We start from the raw sequence: 20,152 nt of genomic DNA, 5'->3' as shown, positions 1-20,152 counted from the left end.
CAGATATAAGGAGTCTTGAAAGCATTCTGGCTGACCCACACCCACTCTATGAGGTGGACATTTCACTTGGAAAGTGTAATAAGCAAGCAGGAAAGAATGAAGTGTCCCTCTGTCGTAAAAATGGGCTAGACTACCCATAGGGCTGGGTCCTATGAGAAAGCTAACACACGGGCAGGAATCGGAGCTGCTCAATCAGGGCAGTCCTCGGACACTTCTGGAGGAGAGGGAGTTTCTTCCCGTTTCACTTGCTTACATTTTGTAATTAACCTTATGGTCCTATGAGAACACATCACCAAGACCCATCAGAGGGTTTAGGTCAAGTGACCAGGCTTTATAAAACTGGGAAAAACTGATCTCCAAGGGATCTCCTAGATTCTGAGCTTCTATAATCTCGCACACCAAATTCCTACCTTAATATCTACCTGCCTTAATTATCTACTCTAACAAACCTGTGTGCTTTTTGAAGCAGTTGGCTGCTGTTTGAGCTGCACAAAGCTGTGCATTACACAACTTCGTTCCAAACAACTGCACTGTTCATATAGACCACAGTTTTATTTGTTACCATTTCACATAAAAGTAGGAGGAAATGGCAATCCACTCCAGTATTCCTGCCTGAAGAATCTCATGGACAGAGGAGCCTGGTGGGGGATACAGTCCATGGGTCGCAAAGCGTTGGACACCACTGAGAGACTGAGCGCACGCTCACATGCACATGGACAGTGAATTCCATGATGGAACATTAAGAGCAGTTTCAAGTATGTGGGCCATTCCTGACACCCTGGAAGGCAGCCACTTTCTCTTACAAAATTTCCCTCGGAGATTTAAGCAGGATCAGAGCACTGGGTCAGTGGGCAATGTAAGACAAACAAATAAACGAAATCTTACCTGTGGGGTGAGCTGCTAAAGCCAGGAGCACCACACTGAAAAAGAAACAGCAGACTAGTGAAGAAAGCTTCGCCAGCACTGAGAAAACAACACCCATTCTACTTGGAAATAGTAAGATTTGCCTAAAAGCAAATTATCTGCACTGAATGTTCTCATTCTGACGAAATCTAACTCATCAGGAAGAGTGTGAGAATGTCCTGAAATGTCTCAAGTTTTGGTAAAAGGGCTGGATCTCTTGTGATGATTCTGAGGGTCCACACTCTTCCCTGAGCATCAGCCATACCATGAATGATCACCATAGCCCGCTAATCTACAGAGTGTCCTTGTCAGCGAAACAAAGCAGACTCTAAATTACAAAGAGGCTGCAGCCTAAAAGCTAGCTGTTGAATGTGAGCTAAATTTACTTGTGAGCTAAATCACAAAATTAACTACAGAAGGAGTGGTAGATTTCCAAGAAACTAATCCACAGCATGACCCATGCCATCCACCCTGTGCCTGAAAACTTCCTGGACCAATCTGTAGTTGATGCTATAAGGGACGATGCAGGTCATACCTGTTTGGCTCTCTCCCATCTTCCTCTCTGGAAACCTGTCCCATCTCCCAGTGCCTGTCTACAAGCACCTTTGTGTGGCCCTAAGCCCACCTTCTATACCCTCTTCTGTCAAAACTCATGCTACCAGGCAGCTGGTTTAGTTGGAGGTAGGAATAAAACCTTATATTCAAGTAGAACCAAGAATGTTTGTTTGTTTGTTTGTTTGTTTTGATGTTGGATGGCCTCACCCTGCAGACACATCTGAAGAGCCCAGTATCCCGGCTAGAATCTCTAAGGGAATAGTCTGGGCATCCATGGTTTTAATTTGTCATGGCTCCTGGAAGCTATAAAGTACCAGGGCTGAGAACCACTACCTCAGACCGCAGTTGGTGACACTACAGGGAAGTAGAAGAGGCCAGTTTTACAAGGAAACCAGTGTGAGTTCAGCACTGCCCTGCCCTGCTCTTGAGTTACCTCCCAGCACCATTTCTGATTTTCTGACAGCTCCCAAAGGAGCAGCATCACAGAAAGAGGCGAGAAGAGAGGCGGGTCAGGACAAAGGCCATGGAGAATAGCCACATCCTGGCCATTCAGAAGTTGTAGGTTTATAAGATAAGTGTTTACATGCAGCTGTAAAAAACATACACACCACAAACAAGACTGGAGCTTTTCTATCCTTTACACAGGCTGTCTGCTTGCTATCTCTTCTTTCTCCAGAAAGCACATACCCTCTACATACCCCATTATTCTAGCTCACTGGATCCCCTTCCACTTATAACTTCAGCAGCAGAAGTTATTGCTCTTATGGTAGGATGTGAAGGATCCCGTTTCCATCCCAAAATATCTCCCAGGGCCTGACATGGCATCCCAAATGCCATCATCAGGATCACCCCAAACGGTGACTCTAAAAGACAAGACTAGGGGGTAAAAATAAATCATTAAATAAAAGAGTTGGTTCTCTAGTCCACATCTGAAAATTTGTAAATGTAATGTCATGCCTTCCTAATTCCTACACTGTGATGGCCTTGAGATCAAGAACCATATTTTATTTATCTTTGGATCTCAAGTATTTAGCAGGGCCAGATACATAGCAGGTTCTCTCTGTGTTTTCAAACCAGCAGAGAGATCAATCCAGCAGGCAGAGGTCCAGACAGATCTGACTAACTGCAGATCTTTGGGTTTGGATGCTCAGGGCCTGTGGCAAATCGAATCTCAGCCCTGGTTTACCTTCTTCACTTGTACTGAAAAGAAGACTTAGAAACAGAATCAGCAGTCTGAGGCAGGAAGCCTTGAGCATCAGGTTCCCCGGCAGTGAAACCCTCACACAGCGGGAGAGGCAGAAGAACTAGCAGGTGGGGGTGGTCACAGTGGCTTGATTTTCCATCCCCTGAACCCTCTGCTGCTGCTCGACTTGGCTATAAGTTCTGGTCGGGGGGTGGGGGAAGAACTGTTTAAAGTGGTACAATGTCATGGAAACATTTCAAACACCAAGAGTCTTTCTGCATTTTCAGAAACATCTCTTGAAAAGGCAGCTGGTGGGTTTGTAGGTGGAGAATACAGCTCATGTCGAACATTTTAAGCTGAGTAACTTCCTCCAGAAATCCATGAGGCCAAAACTGATAGGGGCTTCCCTCATAGTTCAGTTGGTAAAGAATCTGCCTGCAATGCAGGAGACCCGGGTTCAATTCCTGGGTCGGGAAGATCCTCTGGAGAAGGAAATAGCAACCCACTCCAGCATTCTTGCCTGGAGAATCCCATGGATGGAGGAGCATAGTGGATTACAGTCCACGGGATTGCAAGAATAGGACACAACTTAGCGACTAAACCACCAAATGCTGAAAGGCACCTCTGTGAACTCAGTCCTCTGGACAGAATGCTGTTGCATTAGGCAAACTTGAGCTTCAGACAGCAAACCTCGTTGTTTCTTAGTTAGGTCCCGCAGGGTGCCCTGGGGACTCCCAGGATTCAAGAATGCTCCCAGGCCATTCTATTGAGTGGCTAAGCCTTATTCTATGCCTGTTTTGGGTCAAGGGTACAAAAGAATCCACATATTCAATGCATGCATGTGTGCTAAGTCGCTTTAGTCATGTCCAACTCTTTGTGACCCTATGGACTGTAGCCGCCAGGCTCCTCTGTCCATGGGATTCTGCAGGCAAGAATACTGGAGTGGGTAGCCATGCCCTTCTCCAGGGAATCTTCCCAACCCAGGGATTGAGCCCTGGTCTCCTACAGCTCCTGCAGTGCAGGCAGATTCTTTACCACTGAGCTACCGAGAAAGCCCATATATTCAATATTACACTTGATTTATGACATTTAAATGTAATCTATTCAATACTATTCAATGCCACACTTAAATGTCATAAACCAAGCCTCAAACTTCATCTTACCTTAACAAAAACACCTTCAAAACAACCTGGAACTCCAAATTAAAGCAGAATTCTCAGAGTCCCTGGAGCTTCATGTCAGAAGGTGGCGTTGTGGGGAAGGTCCAGCCTCTGGCTCCCGACCCCCAAAGCACCCTCTTCTCTCCCCAAACCAGGCTCCATCCTGTACCCAAAGGACCTCATACATGTGTGTTGTGTGTGGACATCTCAGCCTGCGAGTCCATCCTCCACCCACAACCTTCCCGCTAAAATCCTTTCCTTGGACATCCACTGGGTCTAGGAATGAGTTAAGAAGATAGACTTTGGAATCCATTTCGTAGGAAATCTCAGGGCCCAGTCTAGAAGAAAAGGTGTGGGTTCTTACCAGCCTTACAGACTCCAAAAGCCCTAGGGAGAGGCATAGCCCTCTGAAGTTTGAGGCTGGTTGGAAGCCCTGCTTGTCTGGCCTGAGGGCAGGATTACTGTTTCGTTTCCTCAACTCTGATCGTCTCACCAATTATTTAGGTTGCCTTCCTGGCAGGCACATTGGCTCAGATCTCCCCAATCAAGATACTATTGAAAATAAAAACCCATTAGCTCTAGAAGAATATAAATTATTTTTTGAAATTTTAAATTATATTTTACCTGAATAGATAGTTTAAGTACTGCTGGTCAATGTCACTAAGGAATAAGAAAAAAAAAAGATAAAAGATGAAATAATAGATATGTTTTATATATACAGAATAATAATTTTCCTCTATTAATAAATTATACCTATGTACAAGTTACATTTATAAACTATCAAGAAACAATACAAAGAGTACTTCATTTCCTGGCTCATTTTTGAAAACCATTTCCTAAGTTAGTACCATCACATGCAATTTCACTTTGGTTGATTATTTCCTTTGGGTACATCTGCAGTTTTAAAAGCTGTGTTGGGACTTCTGTGGTGGTCCAGTGGTTGAGACTCCACCCTTCCAATGCAGGGGGCGAGGGTTTGATCCCTTGTTGGGGAACTAAGATCCCACAGGCCACCAGGCTTGGCCAAAAAATAAAAAATAAAAAGAGTGTCAGCTCTCTCAGGCCATTGGACTGACTTCTAAGGCTACCATATTTGACAAGTAAAAATACAGCACATGCAAATAAATCTGAACTTCGGGTAAAGAATAATACTTTAGTAAAAATGTGTTCCAAATATTACATGAAACATACTTCAACTAAAAAAATTATTTGCTGAAATTCAAATTTAACTGGGTATCCTGTATATTATCTTAACAACTCTACCAACTTCTTGCTGCAAAAACACTTTATTCAAAGAAAATATGGTGCCCTAGGACCCATCACACACCCTCAGAGTATATACCACCTCCTCCCAGGAGTCAGTCCCTTCAGATCTTTCTCTGTAGGCCTCAGTTCAGTTCAGTTCAGTTCAGTCACTCAGTCGTGTCCGACTCTTTGCGACCCCATGAATCACAGCACGCCAGGCCTCCCTGTCCATCACCAACTCCCGGAGTTCACTCAGACTCACGTCCATCGAGTTGGTGATGCCATCCAGCCATCTCATCCTCTGTCCTCCCCTTCTCCTCCTGTCCCCAATCCCTCCCAGCATCAGAGTCTTTTCCAATGAGTCAACTCTTCGCATGAAGCAGCCAAAGTACTGGAGTTTCAGCTTTAGCATCATTCCTTCCAAAGAAATCCCAGGACTGATCTCCTTCAGAATGGACTGGTTGGATCTCCTTGCAGTCCAAGGGACTCCCAAGAGTCTTCTCTAACACCACAGTTCAAAAGCATCAATTCTTCGGCGCTCAGCTTTCTTCACAGTCCAACTCTCACATCCATATACAACTACTGGAAAAACCATAGCCTTGACTAGATGGACCTTTGTTGGCAAAGTAATGTCTCTGCTTTTCAATATGCTGTCTAGGTTGGTCATAACTTTCCTTCCAAGGAGTAAGTGTCTTTTAATTTCATGGCTGCAATCATCATCTGCAGTGATTTTGGAACCCCCAAAAATAAAGTCTGACACTGTTTCCACTGTTTCCCCATCTATTTCCCATGAAGTGATGGGACCGGATGCCATGATCTTCTTTTTCTGAATGTTGAGCTTTAAGCCAACTTTTTCACTCTCCTCTTTCACTTTCATCAAGAGGCTTTTTAGTTCCTCTTCACTTTCTGCCATAAAGGTGGTGTCATCTGCATAGAGGTTATTGATATTTCTCCCAGCAATCTTGAGTCCAGCTTGTGCTTCTTCCAGCCCAGCATTTCTCATGATGTACTCTGTATGTAAGTTAAATAAGCAGGGTGACAATATACAGCCTTGACATATTCCTATTCCTATTTGGAACCAGTCTGTTGTTCCATGTCCAGTTCCAACTGTTGCTTCCTGACCTGCATACAGGTTTCTCAAGAGGCAGGTCAGGTGGTCTGGTATTCCCATCTCTTGAAGAATTTTCCATAGTTTGTTGTGATCCACACAGTCAAAGGCTTTGACGTAGTCAACAAAGCAGAAATAGATGTTTTTCTGGAACTCTCTTGCTTTTTCAATGATCCAGTGGATGTCGGCAATTTGATCTTTGGTTCCTCTGCCTTTTCTAAAACCAGGTTGAACATCTGGAAGTTCACGGTTCACGTATTGCTGAAGCCCGGCTTGGAGAATTTTGAGCATTACTTTACTAGCGTGTGAGATGAGCGCAATTGTGCAGTAGTTTGAGCATTCTTTGGCATTGCCTTTCTTTGGGATTGGAATGAAAACTGACCTCACCCGGCCCCAAAACCCAGCTGATCACTAGGGGGCTTTGACCTGGCAGCTCCAGTCTGACCGAGGCCTGAATTCTCATCTTTTTCATTTATATTCAGCAATTGTGCCACTGACTGCCTTCAACAAAGGCTTCATTTTACCTCAGAACAGAGCTAGTGATGGGAGGGACTTCTGGGTCTAGTTTGGAAGGGGCTGGAGAAGCAAGAAAAAGACTTGTGCTTCTGAGCTACAAGAAGTGAACTGGGGCCCAAGGAGGCCAGTCACATAATTTTTGACAAAATGTCATCTAAACAGCTGCCCTGAGGGAAGAGGAGAGACTTCCAGGCTCTTCGGATATGGCTGGCGGCTGGCACATTTCAGCTCCTGGTGGACCCAAACTGCTGCCCTCCCCCTATCCTGGACTTTCATTGTCTCTCTGATGGAAGAAGCTCACAACCCCATGGGTCTCCCCCTTTCCTTTAGTGAAACATTAACTTACCAGACTTCAAAAGTTCCCTGGCGTCAGAGTGAGTAAGAATTCGCCTGCCAATGCAGTGGACATGGGTTCAATCCCTGGTCTCAGAAGACTCTACATGCCACGGAGCAACTAAGCCCTTGAGCCACAACTACTGAGCCCGAGTGCTGCAACTACTGAAGCCCGTGTGTTTAGAGCCTGTGGGCCTCAACACAAGGAACCAGGGCAATGAGAAGCCCGTGTGCTGCAACTAGAGAAAGCTGGTGAGTAGTAACCAAGACCCATTGCAAACAAAAAAATTTTAATTAATTAATTATAAAATATATGTGTGTAAGTCACTCAGTCACGTCCGATTCTGCAACCCTATGGACTGTAGCCCACCAGACTGCTCTGTCCATGGGATTCTCCAGGCAAGAATACTAGCCATTCCCTTCTCCAGGGGATCTTCCCAATCCAGGGATCGAACCCTGGTCTCCTGCATTGCAGGCAGATTCTTTACCATTTGAGCCACCAGGGAAGCTCCATAAAATATATACATGTATTTTTTTTAAAGTTTACCTTAACTTGTTGAGTTTCTGGGATTTCTGTAGTATCTTATAAGCCCCTGGAGAGGAAGCAACAGGAGTCACTCGCACAGGGAATTCTTCAGGGGGCATGAATCCTCAGGGAAAAGGGCCTCTCTTCCCTGCAAGGGTTACCCGCAGCCCACAGAGGGTGACCAACAGCACTCTAGAGGACTTCAAGGATGTGCATCTGGTAATCCCCCAGATGATGCAGTTCACAGAGAAAGGGCTGGGCCAGTGAGGCTCATGGTCCACAGAAGGACACAGTTAACGGGAGGCCTGGGTTTCCTCTGATGGTGCCATGAGAAACATCACTGGATTTCTGAACTGTGTGTCACAAAGTCAGGGCACTGTTTTCCCTCTAAGAGAGGAAACATTGGTTTGAAATAAAGTAGATGGTCCTTTTATTTCACCCACTTTTTTTTTAAGTGTACTGCTGAAAGAGAGTTTTTATGGACACAAACTTCTGGATATGGAATTCTCCCCACCATTTTTTAGAGAAGGAGCTAGCACTGCACAAGTGTATCTGAGGAAATGGACCCTAGGCCCTGGTGAGTTAGTAACATTTGTCATGAGAAAGAGGAGACTCTATGGGAACTGGAACCATTTCGGGAAAACTCCAAAATAGGAAAATCAAACCAGAAAAAAAATGCCCATTTAATTTTAACCTTGACATCTTGGATTTAATCTTCCTATTGTCTGGGATCACTAAAAAGTGGGTACATGATGAGGTCTAAATAATAAGTCTCAATTGTTTAAGTAAGAATTCTTAAAAAACTTACCTACACAGAGTAAGTGAATTACAGCCCAGAAATATCCATCTGGATCAAACTGTAACACAGGGTTTAAAAAAAAAAAAAAAAAAAGGATGTAAGTACAGACAAACAGAATCCAGAGTGGCGATTTTAAATGCCAATGCACAGCACCAAGCACGGTGCCAGACAGGACTCTGGGACCTTGGGCCAGACCCTCCTTACTCCTCACCCAGCTGCCTACGCGACGTCTTCCTAACAGGGCTCTCTGCCTCCAGCATCTCTTTCCCCACCCCCAACACTCCCCAGCACTGCATCTTTAAAAGGCAGATCCAAGGGGCTTCCCTGGTGACTCAGTGTTAAAGAATCTGGCTGCTACTGCAGGAGACACGGGTTCAATACCTGGTCTGGGAAGATCCCACATGCCACAGAGCAACTAAGCCCCTAGGCCACAACTATTGAGCCTGCGCTCTAGAGCTCAAAAGCTGCAACTACTGAGAAGATGTGTCAAAACTCCTGAAACCCCCAAGCACCCTAAGACGTGCTCAACAACAGGAGAAGCCACCGTAATGAGAAGCCCACGCACCACAAATACAGAGTAGCCCCTGCTCTCCACAACTAGGGAAAGCCCAGGCAGCAACAAAAACCCAGCACAGCCAAACATAAATAAATAAAGGAATCATTGTTTTTTTTTTTTTTTAAAGGCAGATCAGATGGTGTCACCTATTGCTTAAAATCATCCAACAGTCCCCCAGTGGCTTCAGGATGAAATCCAAACACAAGGCACCCAAGAACCCCCATGACAAGCCCCTGTCAACCCAAGCAGTCCCATCCACTGCCCATCCCCTCTCCAGAGAAAGAGAGCTTGGACTTCCCCAGCCAACTTGGCCAAGGGGCACTCCCTCCTCTTCTTCCCTTCCTTACTTTTTCCATTTATCTCACCTGATACATTCCTTTCAGCTTATGATCTGCCTCTGTCTCCACCCTCCATGAGATGGTCAAGTCCAAGAAAGCAGGAATCAGCCCAGGGGCACACACATGGTGGATGTGCCATGAAGCTGAGTCACAGGGCACGCTCAGGACACCTCCACGATTCCGGCCGCCCCTGCCTTCTTCTCCTGGTTCACTCCTCCTCACCCTTCAAGATTTAGGTCCAGAGACTTCCCTGGTGGCCAGTGGTTAAGAATCCACCTCCCCATGCAGGGGGTGTGGGCTCGATCTCTGGTCAGGGAACTAAGATCCCACATGCCATGGGGCCACTAAACCCAAGCACCCCAGCTACTGAGCCCATGTGCTCTACACCCCACGCCACAAGTAGAGCGAGAACTCCACGAGCCACAGCTAGAGAGAAGCCCCCGAGCACTGCCACGAAGAGCAGGCAAATAAATAAAGATTTAGGTCCAGTCAACAGAGCCTGGCTCCAGCATCAGAAAGATCTGGGTTAAATTCTAAAATCTCCACTTACTTGTTAGCTGGTGACCTTTTGGGTCTCACTATTCTTTAACTACAAAATGGAGACAATAATAGCTGCTACCCTTGTGGAATTATTGTTGAGATTAAATAAAATAAGGCACTAAAGCATTGGCCCAGAGCCTGGCACCCAGCAAGCTCAATATAATCGTCAGCTCTTCCTCCTCTGAGCCTCCATGTCTTCCCAGGCGCCTGGCAGGATCCCACCCCGCCCCGGACAGAGCCCTGGCCTCCCCGGGTTATAATTATCTGTTCATTGTCTGCCCCCTCCCCTCTGCTCTGACTAGACTCCGGCTTCTGCCCGGACGACGGCAATTTCTCTTTGTGCCCCCAGAGCCTGGCTTGGTGCCTAACACTTGATGGGGATTTAATCAATGCTGGGGAAGGAAAGAAGGGAAAAAAGACCCAGGAATGAGATGACTCCTGGAGGTGGGGGTGGGTCCTCAGTGCCTAAGAAAGAAAAACTCAGGAAAACAAAGCGAAAATCACTGTGTAAGATAAGGCCCTTGGGATGAGAAAGTGAAAATGTTAGTCAGTCAGTCAGTCATGTCCGACTCTTCGAGACCCCATGGACAACAGCTTGTCAAGCTCCTCTGCCCATGGGATTTTTCTAGGCAAGAATACTGGAATGGGCTGCCATTGCCTCCTCCAGGGGATCTTTTCAACAAAAGGATCGAACCTGCGTCTCCCGTGTCTCCTGCATTGGTGGCAGATTCCTTACCTGCTGAGCCATTGGGAAGCCCCCTTGGGATGAGAGGGGAAAATCAATTTTGCCTCGGTGTGTGGGTCATTTGGGCTCGCAGGTCCTCCTAGCTGGTTCAGAGGGTGGACTGCCCCCATCACAGCACCCAGAGGTCTGAGCTCTGTGGGCCACCCTGCCACACACAGAGAGGTGAAGACCTGAGGGGAGGTGCTGGCCTGGCCAGTGGATCCCCTAGGCCCTGCCTGAAGTTTGCTTTTACATGTCTTTGCACAGGCCGGGGTCATACTGCTTCTCAAAGGAAGGACTCGGAAATTCTGCTCATCCGGGCAGGCTTCAGAGATACTTGAAGGCAAAGTGAGTCTACCTGAACTTACCTGCGAGTCGTTAAAGGGCAGGCACCCGGCAGCGGCCAGGAGGAAGAGGGCGCTGTGGAGAGGAGGTGAAAGACACAGTTTTACTGTCCAACATGAAGGGCGTCCCAGAGAGGGTGGAGGTGGAAATACACCCACTGGAGCTCGGGTGAAGCAGAGATCCTGGGAGACCACACCCAGCTGCCCTGCTCATCCTCTGAGCACCACATTATCTGTCTAGTTTTCAGTTGCGTGCTCTGCTGACACCAGACAGCTCCTTCTCTGGGGCTCAGTGAGCCATCTTCCCAGAGAGAAGCATTTGCAGGATATGTATAAAACCACAGCTGGCTCACTCGAGAACAACAGTGTATATATAGGAACTTCCCTGGTGGCCCAGTGGCTAAGAGTCTGTGCTTCCAATGCAGGGAGCATGGGTTGGATGGCTGATTGAGGAACTAAGATCCCACATGCCACATGTCGAGGCAAAAAAAAAAAAAAAAAAGTGTACATAAACGGAGATTTTTTTTTAAACTACCAATCCCGACAAATACACTAGTAGAAAACTGGCCAGTGAAAGTGTTAGTCGCTCAGTGCTGTCCAACTCTTTGCAACTCCATGGACTACAGCTCACCAGGCTCCTCTGTCCGAGGGACTACAGCCCACCAGGCTTCTCTGTCCAAGGGATTCTCCAGGCAAGCACACTGGAGTGCATTGCCATGCCCTCCTCCAGGGGATCTTCCCAACCCAGGGATTGAACCCAGGTCTCCCACATTGCAGGCAGGTTCTTTACCATCTGAACCACCAGGGAAGTGGAAAATGTGGCGAAGCAGACTACAGTTTTGCTGCTTACCAATAAGAAAACACCGTGGAAAGCACATTACAATCTTATCAACTTACTCAAATAATCAAACTTAACATCTCCAGTAGTGGGACAGATCAATATCATGTGCCTCCTGATATGATGCACTGAGAAGTGTACAGTATCACTCATATGGTAGTATGCACGACCTTAAACTGAATCTCAGGGAAATGCTGAGACAAACCCAAATTCAGGGACAGTTCACAAAACAATGGGGTTACACGACTCAAAAATCTGAAGGCGATGAAAGGCAATAAAAAGCCGAGGAACTGTTCCAGATTAAAGGTTATAGTAAAAAAAAAAAAAAGATTAGGAAGAGACATGGCATCTTTGAGGGAGGTGAATACTACAAAAGAAAATGTCAGGATAATTGACCAAATTTGAACACCGACTCAATATTACATAACAGAATTATATGAGACATTAATTTTCTAAATGTAATCATTGCACTGTGGTTATACAAGAGATTATTAACTTTAGGAGACACACTTTGAAGTATTTAGGGGTAGAGTCATAATCCCTGCAACCTATCCTCAAATGGTTCAGAAAAAATAAGAGTAAGAATAATTATATGTATAATTATATAATAATTATATATATTTTGTGTGATACATATATTGTTGTTGAGTCGCTAACTCATGTCCGACTCTTTTGTGACCCCGTGGACTGCAGTCTACCAAGCTCCTCTGGCCATGGAATTCTCCAGGCAAGAATACTGGAGTGGGTAGCCATTTCCTTTTCCAGGGTGTTTTCCTGGCCCAGGGATTGAACCTGCATCTCCTGCATTGGCTGAGGCGCTTTACTGCTGAGCCACCATGTGCATAGAGAGAGAGAGAAAGAAAGCAAATACAAAAAATGTTACCAATGAGTGAAACTAAATAAAAGGTATATGGGATTCATTGTAATACTCCTGCAACTTTTCTACCAGTTTAAACTTTTTTCCCAAATAAGGGAATTCCTTGGTGGTCAGTGGTTAGGACTCCAACTACTTTTACTGCCAAGGGCCCAGGTTCAATCCTTGGTCAGGAAACTAAGATCCTGCAAGCTGTTGGCACAGCCAAATAGTAATAATAATTAAAAATTTCAGTAGAAAAAAATCTCTTACACATACCAAAATATTTATGGATGTAACCCTACAGAGCCTGTGATTTGCTGAAATGAGACGCTGGGTGCAGGCTTAAGTTGAAACTGCTGAATCTCAGAGACGAGTCTATAGAAATTCATTTTACTATTTTTTTATTCATATATACATATAATGAGAAATTGCCATCATAAAGGCTTTTTTAAAAAAAATTCTTGCACAAAAAAGTAACATTGCCAATCACAGATATTTTCAAATTTTCTCATTCATTACAAAGTCGATTTGGAGTTATTTTTTGACTTAGAAATAAATGGTTTTTATGTGGTATTTGGGTTTCCTATACCAAAATACAGGAGAAGGCGATGGCACCCCACTCCAGTACTCTTGCCTGGAAAATCCCATGGATGGAGGAGCCTGGTAGGCTGCAGTCCATGGGGTCGCGAAGAGTCAGACACGACTGAGCGACTTCACTTTCACTTTTCACTTTCTTACATTGGAGAAGGAAGTGGCAACCCACTCCAGTATTCTTGCCTGGAGAATCCCAGGGACAAGGGAGCCTGGTGGGCTGCCATCTATGGGGTCGCACAGGGTTGGACACGACTGAAGTGACTTAGCAGTAGCACCAACAGCAACAGCAGCATACCAAAATACCTTGCTCTTTATCTTGTCCCAGTCATTCTCTCCTCCTAAAGGAAGGCAGCAGAAAACACAAAACCCACATATCACATGCTCTTTCCCCCTCTTTCCATTTATGAGGCAATAGCATATTTAGAATTGGGTCCCTTCTGACCATTACATCAGGTGGCAAACAGCAAAAGGTCAAGGACATGAACAGGGGCAGTGAATACAGCATTTTCACTGTTAGGGGATTTTAGCGTGGGATATCTCACACCCATATATATTCTATGCATACTCAGTCGCTTCAGTCGTGTCCAACTCTTTGCAACCCCATGGGCTGTAACCCACCAGACTACTCTGTCCTTGGGATTCTCCAGGTAAGAATACTGGAATGGGTTGCCATGCCCTCCTCCAGGAGATTTCCCAACCCAGGGATTGAACCCACATCTCCTGTGTCTCCTTGCATTGCAGGCGGATTCTTTACCCACTGCGCCACCTGGCAAGCCATATATTCTGTACACGTATTGAATTCTGTATTACTTACATATATATGTAATACACGACAACAGGCTCTTCATAACTTAAGTACACTGGCAATAGTGATGCTAATCAGTTCTGTCCACACACCGTTCCCCTGAGTCCTCAATGGTGTTGTGACACACACGTGTACCCAACAGACTAGCCTGGCCAACCCAGCCCGGAACAGGAGGACAGGCACAGGGGAAGCCTCGGAGCTGGGGCCTCAAGGCCTTGGGAAGGGCAGGATGACACGGCAGAGGTTCTCCACTCCAGCCCACCCACTCCTACAGTCTGGTCAACTTTCGAGGCACACACACAAATGACCTCAAGAAGACTCCCTGGCACCCGACTGCAGAGCAACTCAGAGGCCAGGGTAAGGCGAGGGGAGGGAGGCTCACAGGGAGGCTTCCTGCGACTGCACGTGAACAGACAGGTTGCAGGTGGGGGGAGAGGCGGACCCTCATCGGCTTCAGTGTCTGCCTGCAGTGAACAGAAGGCTGTGGAGCGACAGTCCCCATTCTTTATGGCACAAGGGACCGGTTTCATGGAAGACAGTTTTTCCATGGACCAGGGTACGGGGATGGTTTCGGGACGATTCTAGCATATTGCAGTTACTGTGCGTTTTATTGCTATTATTATTACATCGGTCCCACCTCAGATCATCAGGCATTAGATCCTGGAAGTTGGGGACCCCTGCTTCCGATGCAAGACACTTCACCATCCACAATGAGTGTTAGAGCTCTCAAACAGACAGGCCCTTGGGACTGAGGGGAGAAGGGGGTCAGCCAGGTGTGGGATAGCCCAGGTTCCCACCAAACTTGGCCTTGAGCAACACCTGATTCCACCAGGCATCCATGAATGGGTTTTAATGCCTCTTTTTAACACCTGCTAATCTCTTAAACAAGAGGATGAGTCCTGACTGTGGGGTTTTTTTTTCCTTCTTCAAGTAGCAGCTTGTAATAAAGGCAAAAAAAAGGAGATTGGATAAAAGCCCAGAAATAGCTGAAATAAAAAGGCCCAAATCCATGCATCAAAGCATTTCTGCTGATTTTCTATCTACAGGACTGAGGACTGAACTTCGCAGCTACTGCCGAGGAGACAGGAAGTCATCAGAGAATGAGGCACTCAGATCAGAATTTGTACAACAGGGGGCACAGGGATGGGTTGGGGGGGCGGGTCACTGTTCATGTTTCACCTGGAGACACTGAGAAATGGAGGGGTGTGCAGCCTGTCCACGGCCATGGTGCCGTGTGACCCAAGACCACGACTCAGATCCCTGGATGCACAGGTCAGTGCTTTTTCCACCGTGGGAATTCTTAAAAACTCAATAAACTGCAAACCTTATTTTTAAAACTTTAAGTTGTTTCCATTTTTCCATTTTCATTCTTCATCAGTATTGCGCAACTCAGCAAAATTCTGGGCATCGGTGGTTGAAACCTAGCACGGGTTGTTTTCCCCTTAGAAATAAAATATTTCAGAAAAAAAAAAGGAAGTAGATTTTTGAATAAGACATGAAATAGGGATATACGAGTGTTTGTAAGAAATTCCTCTGTTAACTCTCAAGTATGAATCATCAACAGACGGTTTCTGATCAGAGTTTAAAATCAGGTTAAATCTTCTATTTTAGAGGTTTGTGGACCTGGGTTTTTTTTTAAACTTACCTACAAATCTTTGGAGAAGAAGTTTTCTGTATGAAAATAAAAAGACAGCATTAATCTTAAAAAAAATTTTTTTTTGTTCTCCTTAAAAGAAAATATTTAGATCAAGAGGCACATAAATTATGAATAAGTTTATTGGGGTCTTAACAAGTTGCCGCACTTCAGTATTTATTGAGGCTTTTTCTGCTTGGACCAAATGAAGGATGACTCAGAGGTCCAGAGGTGAGTCACTTCTGGATGAGTAGTTTTACCACTCTCACCATTAGAACTCTGTTTACCCACAAAAAAGCACAATGCCGCCGCGCCCAAGCCTTCAAATATCTCACGCGCCATGAAAAGGAGACAGAAATTGATGTATCCTGTGCAGGAAAAGCAATCAGGCTCTGGTTCAACTTCTATTCCACTCTGTCTCTTTAAATTTTCCTTTCATTAATCCAGCTCTGACTCTGAGCAGCGCTATAAATTCTCTGGTATGATGTGTAAATTAGGAAACAGAAAAAAAGGACCAGGGACATTTGATTCCACCCCTAGAGAGAAGGAAAAGAGGGCAGATTGGGGAAATTGGAACTTGGCGTTTAAAGCTCCCTGAAATGAAGAAACAAAGAAATTCTAACACAGACTTCACCTTTATTACTTCCTTTTTTTATTACTTTAAGGGAATTAGGCCTTGGCACTTGGGAAGAAATCTCTAGCAGGGAGAAGCATAGATTTTTCTACATTTGATAAGGAAAATGGCCAGGTAAGAGTTTATTTCTGTACATTTCAAAAGGATTACTTTGCTAGTTGAGGACAAACTACAGTTTTGGGATTTTTTCCTTCCTCCGGCTCAAAGTGTGAAGTATGACCATATTATTCAAAAGTGAAGCACGGCTTCCCTGGTGGCTCAGAGGTAAAGAGTCCAGCTGCCAGTGGAGGAGACAGGGGTTCAATCCCTGATCCGGGAAGATCCAACGTACAGGGGAGGAACTAACGATTGAGTCTGTGCTTTAGAGCCCGGGAGCTGCAACTGCTGAAGCCCTCGAGTCCTAGTGTCTGTGCTTCCCAACAGGAGAAGGAACTGCAATGAGAAGTCTGTGCACTGGAACTAAAGAGTCGCCCTCGCTCTCCACAGCTAGAGAAAAGGTCAGAGCAAAGCAGACCCAGCACAGGTAAAATTAAATAAATAAGTCATACTGTAACAGTGACACGCTTAAAAGGTACGAACTTCCACTTATTCTGAAATGAGCAAGTGCTGACGATGTAATGTACAGCACAGTGCCTATAGTTAACAACAGTCTCTTGCCTATTTTGGAAGTTGTTAAGAGAGTAGATCTGAAAATTCTCATCACAAGGAAAAACAATGTTGTAACTACGCATGGTGACAGATGTTAACTAGAGTTACTGTGGTGATCATTTCAAAATATACACATTGAATCATTATCCTGAACACCTGAAATGAATATAATTTTATCTTTCAAGTATATCTCAATTTTTTTTTTTAAAGAAGGTAAAGCACTGGCAAGAGAATTTTGTGACCTGCTGTGAAGGCTCTCCTAAGTTTTCACGTGTGACTAAATCACCCGGTTGGTACTGGTTTAATGAACGCGAGACGTCTGTGTACAGAGCAGTGGCTCCCGTCTTTAGCTCCTTTGTTCCCTCTCATCTTTGTGGAACCCGCCTCAGCAGTCCAAAAGGCGAAGCGGACCTGGACTCCACTGCCCCCTGGTGGACACTCGAATCCCTTCGGCCCCAGAAGGATGGCACGCAGACGTGACCCGGCTCCCACCTGAATAACTGCGGGCAACTTGGGAAAGCCTGTCACTAACAGATTCTGAGCTAAACATAGCCGACATCTCCAGAGTTTGGAGGAAGAGTAGGAATGAAGATGAGAATGAAAGGGATGCTCAGGACTTCTCTGGCGGTCCAACAGTTAAGACTCCGAGCTTCCAATGCAGGGGCGTGCACCCACGTAAGTGCTCAGTGGCTCAGTCATGTCTTTAAGAGCAGAAACTATGTCTCTTGTCCATGACTATAGACCCAGGGCCTGGCACGGCAGCCACACACCCAGGGATGTAGAAATATTCACAGAGTGAATGGGGCGGGGTGTGAGAAGAGGTTTCCTGACAGATCAGAGGAGAGAAACATCAAGATATGGTCTAGGAAAACGGAGAAGTTTAGCTGTGGCTGAAATTTCTAAGGCCAGACAGATGGACGGGGCCCAGGTGGTGAAGGGCTTTGCATGCCTCCAGGTAGGTTCTGGGCAGTCCTGAAGAGCTGTATGTGGGGGAACATGATCCGATCTGTGTGTCAGAAAGGTCCCTTGGAGTGTGTGGAGTGGCCTTGGGCACAGGAAGGCCGCCTCTCTTCCCGGCATGCCTATAAAAAGTGTGTTGCCTGAATGACCCACTAGCCTCTCTCGAGTTTAAGAGTTCCAAAATTTTGATGGAAGTCATTTGAAACAGGCAGATATTAGAAAAAAGAGGCACCAACCTAAAAGCACCACTGGGCATCCCTGGTGGCTCAGAAGTGAAAAATCTGCCTGTCAGTGCAGGAGACAGGGATTCAATCCCTGATCCAGGAAGATCACGTGGAACAACTGAGCCCACGCTCCACGACTATTGGTCCTGTGCTCTAGAGCCTGGGAGCCACAACTACTGAAGCCCTAGGGCCTGTGCCCCGCAACAGGAGGAGTCATCGCAATGAGAAGCCTGGGCACCGCAACTAGTGAAGAGCCTCACAGAAACAAAGACCCACACAGCCAAAGATCAAATAAAATTATTAAAAAATAAAACTCCCACTCATAATATTAAAAATCATAGCTCATGAGTACCAAGCACCTACTGTGTGCCAGAAAGTGTTGGGAGCACCAAGCAGTTGCTAGGGTCCTCCTGCAACTCTTGGGTGAGTGACATTTCTCTCCCCTTTGCACAGATGGAGGCCCAGAAGGTGAGGGAAGCTAGCTGTTCAGGTGGTGGAAGGCAGAGCTGGGGTGAGGAAGAAAAGTTTTCCCCAGGGTGGGCTAAAGCTCCCAGCACCCTATGGGAAGCTTGCCATTGATTTCCTCGTGGTGCTGGGATGCGGTGGGGTAATGCCCATTCCCCCACTCCACCCGCCCAGGCCCACAGGCATTTCTACCTCAGCCCCCCAAGCCCTGGTTCATCGCTGGCCTGGAGGTGAGTTCCGTTCAGACCCATAAGCATCCCCATGTATGCTGGGTGACCTGAAGGGATGTCGAAACCGTGGTCCTTGAAATTAATTAATGACCACCATCAGGCAGCCTTGACTGGAAACAGATGGCAGGAAAAAGGCAGGCTCTAACCTGGGCAGTACATAAAAAGCATGTCTTTGAAATTTCAAGCAAGGGAAGTGAAACTAGCCTTTTGCGTAATCATTTACCTCTTTCCGAAAACACTTCTGGTGCCCACAGATGATAACTTCGGCTGCATTATGCAAAGTGAGAAACACAGGAATGGCCTGAAAGAAAACAAAGGAATAAGCATGAAAATATTTCTTTGATCTCATAATTACATAATTCTTGATGTCTGCTTCAAAATAAAAGATCTGTGGGAACTGCTGGCATTCACATAGCTACTCCTCTCCAGCAAAAACTCTTCTGCGTGGATCAGCACTCTTGTTGCTGGCTTGATACTCGGTAGGTGTAGAGACTCCCTTCCTATGGGTTTTCTCATCACTTATTAAGCACTTACTGTGTGTCGGGCACCGTGCCAGGTGTAGGGGACACATCCTGTGAACAGCTGCACACGTAACAGATAGGCTGTCTCTCTAGAGGTGAGAGCTCTGACCAGATGCACAGAAAGGCATAACCAACCCAGCGTGGGCAGAGCACGCCTTCTTGAGGAAATGAAGCGCAAAGTCTAAACAGGAACAGAATGATGAACTAGAATGAGCCCAGCAAAAAGAGACAAGGTGGGAGAGGGCTGGAGGCAGAGAAGCACATGAGAGTCCAGAGGATCAAGGCAGCCCACTTTCTCGGGGAACTGGGGGGGAGTTGAGTGGGGTGGAAATAGTGTGGAAGGGGAAAGTGGGGGAGGGGAAGGTGAGGCAATAATCATATCAAGGAGTCAGGATCATCCTGAGGACCAGAGGAGATGCTAAAGGGTTTAAAGCCCAAGTGACATGATTGCATCTGCATGTTTATAGGAACTTGGGCTGCTGGGTGCAGGAGAAGAGACAGAGATGATTACAGAAGTTTAGTGGTGTGGCAGATTGAAAATCGACCCTCAAAACTCTAGCCGCAGGACTTCTATCGTGGTCCAGTGACTAAGACTCTGTGCTCCCAATGCAGGGGACCTGGGTTCAATTCCTGGTCAGAGAACCAGATCCCATATGGCACAACTAAGGATCCTGCATACCGCAACGAAGATTGAGGAGGCTGTGTGCTGCAACTAAGACCCCGCACAGTTGCATACGTACTAAAACGTATCACTTCAGTTCAGTTCAGTTGCTCAGTCGTGTCCGACTCTTTGCGACCCCATAAATCACGGCACACCAGGCCTCCCTGTACATCACCAACTCCCGGAGTTCACTCAAACTCATGTCCTTGAGTCGGTGATGCTATCCAGCCATCTCATCCTCTGTCGTCCCCTT

The 20,152-nt window shown here is 46.1% G+C and overlaps 1 protein-coding gene across 4 annotated transcripts in view; it reads right to left on the bottom strand.

Annotated features, from left to right (window-relative positions):
• Positions 1-20,152, bottom strand: part of TMEM241 (transmembrane protein 241) — a 120,325-nt gene that overhangs the window by 53,608 nt on the left and 46,565 nt on the right. For all 4 annotated transcript variants that reach the window (XR_011563791.1, XR_011563792.1, XM_070778837.1 and 1 more), the window contains exons 5-11: positions 18,941-19,018; positions 15,569-15,594; positions 10,855-10,906; positions 8,338-8,386; positions 7,551-7,596; positions 4,426-4,461; positions 886-920 (exon numbers count right to left, since the gene is read on the bottom strand). Coding sequence is in view for 2 of the 4 variants with exons in the window: in XM_070778837.1 (XP_070634938.1) it covers positions 886-920; positions 4,426-4,461; positions 7,551-7,596; positions 8,338-8,386; positions 10,855-10,906; positions 15,569-15,594; positions 18,941-19,018 (322 nt within the window). In the remaining 2 variants the exon portion in view is untranslated. The remainder of the gene's footprint in view (positions 1-885; positions 921-4,425; positions 4,462-7,550; positions 7,597-8,337; positions 8,387-10,854; positions 10,907-15,568; positions 15,595-18,940; positions 19,019-20,152) is intronic.

This window comes from Bos indicus, chromosome 24, assembly GCF_029378745.1.
Source record: "Bos indicus isolate NIAB-ARS_2022 breed Sahiwal x Tharparkar chromosome 24, NIAB-ARS_B.indTharparkar_mat_pri_1.0, whole genome shotgun sequence".
Taxonomy (NCBI): Eukaryota; Metazoa; Chordata; class Mammalia; order Artiodactyla; family Bovidae; genus Bos; species Bos indicus.
This window is presented reverse-complemented; position numbering and strand designations above follow the sequence as displayed.